The 5,000-nt window shown below is 35.1% G+C and overlaps 1 protein-coding gene across 1 annotated transcript in view; it reads right to left on the reverse strand.

Moving 5' to 3' along the window:
• Positions 1-5,000, reverse strand: part of ano1a (anoctamin 1, calcium activated chloride channel a) — a 36,564-nt gene that overhangs the window by 25,363 nt on the left and 6,201 nt on the right. Inside the window, exons 4-8 of the mRNA XM_016536838.1 lie at positions 4,343-4,494; positions 3,956-4,010; positions 3,529-3,580; positions 2,344-2,399; positions 2,219-2,260 (exon numbers count right to left, since the gene is read on the reverse strand). Of these exons, the coding sequence (XP_016392324.1) occupies positions 2,219-2,260; positions 2,344-2,399; positions 3,529-3,580; positions 3,956-4,010; positions 4,343-4,494 (357 nt within the window). The remainder of the gene's footprint in view (positions 1-2,218; positions 2,261-2,343; positions 2,400-3,528; positions 3,581-3,955; positions 4,011-4,342; positions 4,495-5,000) is intronic.

The following is a 5,000-nucleotide window of genomic DNA, read 5'->3' on the forward strand; positions in this document are numbered from 1 at the left end:
TAAGGTAAGACGGACTTGTCAATCAACTATCGTGGGAGGGGCCTGTGCAGAACTATGTCATTCTGACAGGAATCTCAGAACAGCCTGATTTGAGAAAGGGGATTTTAAAATAGGGATTAAAAAAAAAAAACACTGGGTGGATTTTTATCATTATAGGGTGGATGTGTACACACACTTCCAACACACATTTATGTTCAAACAACAACAAAAGTGAATTTTAAAATATCATTTATTTCTGTGATGCAATGCAGAATTTTCATCAGCCTTTACTCCAATCTTTAGTGTCACATGATCCTTCAGAAATCAGTCTAATATGCTCATTTATTATCAAAGTTTGAAACAAGTTGTGCTGCTTAATATATTTATGAACATGTGATGCATCTACTGTATTTGCGCGCAAATTAACACACTAAACAAACCAAAACACCAACTCTCTCCAAGGTCCCTTACGGTTTGCTGTGAAAAAATGAAACATTTACTCTCTTTTTTTTTAAGTTCTTGAAAATAACCGTTGTACATTATTTTGAGAAGGGCTACACTACCCACTACGACTCAACAGTAAGCCTGCAGGAGCGCTGCTCACAGATGGCTGAAGTGGGAAATGATCCTGTTGCCTTGGTGACCTGACAATTATTCTGAGCTTGCTGCAGGCAAGTCCAGAGTCTCACCAGGTCTCCTCAACACAAGCTAGGATTTTGCAGCCCATTTATAGGGTTTAATTATATCTTAAGTGGTCAACATGAGATTCAATTACCAGATTCTTACAGTATGCCATAAAAGTGTCCAAACAGGTAAAACAGGGTTCAAGAAATATTCAGACGAATTTAAATGTATTGATTAAACTGCAAAACAGTCTAAGAGAGCAGGTGTAGAGAGGATTCAATGATAACAACTCTTTTCTCTACAGATGGTAAAGTGAAGAACACAGAGATTAGAGATTGAAATGGAAGAATTTATCACTTTATATATCCTATTGACTGATCTCATCTGAATGCTGGAAACCTTATTGCAGGCACCTTTCTGGCCTTGCAAATCTCTGAATTATGCCTTCATTATCTCCCATCACCCTAGGTACAAAGGCAGCAGTTTTTGTGTGCTGCCCGACACTTCAAAAATTGCAGTCACCATAATGTTCATCTAAAGGAAAATATTTTTGATTAACCTGTTAAAACATGTTCAGAAATATCTTAATTTGTGTTTTAGGAAAGTGTCCTGCTTCCTCTACATACACACATTTTATTCCTGGTAATATTTAATTGTATCAATACCACTAGATACAAAATAATGCACAGTATCACATATTTATAATTAATATTAGCAACTGAGAAATCAGTTACAGTAAGTACGAAAGATATATTATAAAATTGACTATAACACTAAAATTAATTAAAATTTATATTATTCATATTACTATAGTTTTAAAAACATGTTCTTAATTGTAATATAAAACAAATATAAAATATAAAAACTATAAATATAAAAGTGTCCCAAATCCATTTTTGCATGATTCAAATCTGTTTTTTTTTTGTTTGTTTTTTCATAACAGTGTATACAGCACAAACCAAATATGTGACCCTGGACCACAAAACCGGTCATAAGGGTCAATTTTTCGAAGTTGAGATTTACACATCATCTGAAAGCTTGATAAATAAACTTTCCATTGATGTATGGTTTGTTAGGATAGGACCATATTTGGCCGAGATACAACTATTTGAAAATCTGAGGGTGCAAAAGAAATCAAAATACTGAAAAAAAATCGCCTTTAAAGTTGTCCAAATGAAGTTCTTAGCAATGCATATTAATAATCAAAAATTAAGTTTTAATATATTTACAGTAGGAAATTTACAAAATATCTTCATGGAACATGATCTTTACTTAGTATCCTAATGATTTTTGGCATAAAATAAAAATCTATAATTTTGACCCATACAATGTATTGTTGGCTATTGCTACAAATATACCCCAGCGACTTAAGACTGGTTTTGTGGTCCAGGGTCACATATGTAGTCCTTAAACACTGCTGACGGGGGTCACTTCAAAGATTATTTGGTCACTCAGTTAATGTGGAGGACAGTTGCTAACATAGTGAGGAAACAGTGAGGTATTAGAACTCATAAGTATTATGGTGACAGCTTTTTTCTATACAAGCAAAACCTGAGGTGCTGTATTGTAAATATTTAAATAGTATTAGTATATTGAGTATCGTAATGTCTTTTACCTTTCTGTCATTGGTTTCAGCATGTACACCATCAATATCACCCTGTATGTAAAAATATGAAATTATTAATTATTAACAATCAGTTGGAGAAAACTGGAAGGAGAACAAAATATGGCGTCACTCACATCATGCAATGGGTAGGCCTCTGTGTAGACACCACTGCCCAGCAGACTGCTGATTCCTGTAAACAAGAAATCAATCGAGTCGATTGCTTATTGTTGTGCTGTTAAACACAAAAAGGCTTTTCAGACTTGAAATAGTTAACCTGGGTCATTTAAAAACCCTGGTGCAAATGGAATCCTGGGTTATCTTGATTCTTGTTTCACATCGCTCAATTAACAATTAATACTGGGTATTCATAAGATGACCATTCACACTGTGCGTTCTTTTTTGTGGTGTCAGTGCCATTGATTGGACAAACACAGCATGAAATGGCTCCTCATATTATACTCTGCATTCCATACTATCAAGTTTTTCCTGAATGGCCTTTTCAGTGGACTGTAAAGGTAAGAATAATGCAATCTCTTCTTTACTCCTATTCAGGTTTATGTCACTATTTCTGTCACCAATGACTGTTCATACAATGAGCAGTGTTTTCATGACTGTCTAAATCATGTGGATATGCACACGATTGGCTGTCAGCTGCTAAGTATCTAGGCATAACATTCTATCAGTGCACAATCCGTGCCCTGGGTAAAAGCGGTGCTAACCCTGCTACTAAATTACAAGTGTGACACAAACCTTTATCGAGGGTTAAAAGCAGGTTTTAGAACGATGATAACCCAGGGTTATGCACAGTGTGAAAAGACCTAAAATATACTCATGAATCACTAATCTATTCAACTAATCACTGTCCATGGATATTATTGGAAGGGTTATGTGTGAGATGTTTGCTCATTATTTGTACACATTTAAAGTTGCATTGGTGACGTTATGGTTCACACGTTACACAACTAACTGTAGACTAGGTGCTTCAACTGCACAGCAGCTATACCTTAGTTATGGCATGATTTGGTTACACACTTTATTTTAAGGTGTCCTTGTTACAGTGTCAATTACAATTAAGTAATGAGTTATATTAATTAACAAGGTACTTAATATAAGATTAGAATTAGGGTTTGGTTTACTGTTAGCTACTTATAATTATGCCAAATTTATTGTTATCACTTCAGTAGGTACATGTAACAGACACTTTAAAATAAAGTGTCACCATTGATTTTTGATAACATTTCAATTCAACAACACTATTGGATGGGATTCAGGTTGATTTGCACTAGCTTGTCAAGCAAAAATAAGAAGATGAGACTTACCCATGATATACTTGGCCCTTGTGCATTTTGTCCGTTTTAAAATCTCATACACCTGTTGATGATTATAAATAGGTTTATAAAGATGATTATAAATATAACTCCTGATTGATAATACTAGACTCAAGATGTAACATTAAACAGTAGACAACGGACATTCTAAATATCACAGGATACCTTTAAGAGACCTAAAATAGCAAGAATAAATAAACCCTGCTGAGAAAATCAATCTGAGGTTGGACAGCATTGTAAGAGGCAGCTGACAGATCAAGTGACTGAAATTATTGTCCACAAAAAGAACAACTTTGACGTCAGTGACATTTTGGTGTGGAGCCACACAGGCCCTTTGGTAATCAAATCAGGGGATAAATGACATTGGGTCTTAAATCGTCCCTGACTAGGAAGGTTTTCTAAGAGGACTGGTACTTACTATTGAGCTCCTGGTTTTGCTGTCGAAGAAGGAATTTCTGTCTGATAAATCAAAGCTGTGAAAAGAAACTGCGTGTCATTTCATTGACTGTTTTGTGCCTCCCTATTCAATTTTACAGGCAATAACATTCCATGGGGCAGTAAAAACCAAAGGCGCATTTACAGTACACTGCCTTTCAGAGGATTATTAGTGACCATCCATCATATTACACTACTTTAACTTGAACATTTATAACAATCGCATATTGTTTTCTACATTAAAACTAGCATTTGGCAAAATCACGTGTGATCATTTGCATTCATTGTAGTCAATGAATGAAAATGCCTAGGAGGTCAGCAATAATCTTAAACATGAGCTTAGTGTGGCAATGAATGACTATTGACTTACAGATGCTGCTTTTCTCGTGAGAACGGGTAGGAGAGGGGTTTCTCATTTTCCGTCTGGTTTTCCCCAACGTTAGGTTGCAAGGGTGCAGTGACTTTCTGGATAAACATGTTGACCTTCTCTACAATGCTGCTTCCCTGACTGACTTCATATTTCTGAAAATGACATGATAGCACAGCAGAGCACATCATGTTTGTGTAGAGCACATAAAAAATGACATCTTAACATGGTACCATTTTAGTTGTGTCTTGCTAGTGTTTCTTCCGTGTATAAGACAAAATAACTTTTAGAATAAAACAGATTTCAAAACATTATTTTATTAATTTTTCCCTCTCTAAACCCAATGGTTTGATCTTAGTTTAGGGGAGAGACATCATCATTTTTGACAACACGATTCAAACAGAGCAAGTTTTTCTTACAGTATCAGTATTTCATTATGTTTTCATTCACATTGGCCTTGCCAAACTCAAGAGTTATGGGGAAAAAACACAGTGATTCATTTTATACAGAAATTTTTTTTTGTTTCTGGCACAAAATTTGGACTTTAGCACTAGAGTTAGCAACTTTCAGACCTTTTTAGCGGCTTTTTTCCATAGAATATTCATACTGACAAACCTAGCGACTTTTTTGGATAAACCTTAGCTATGGTTCAGTTGGAAGA

The sequence above is a fragment of the Sinocyclocheilus rhinocerous genome, unplaced genomic scaffold (genome assembly GCF_001515625.1).
Source record: "Sinocyclocheilus rhinocerous isolate Xijiao unplaced genomic scaffold, SAMN03320098_v1.1 scaffold35, whole genome shotgun sequence".
Classification (NCBI taxonomy): Eukaryota; Metazoa; Chordata; class Actinopteri; order Cypriniformes; family Cyprinidae; genus Sinocyclocheilus; species Sinocyclocheilus rhinocerous.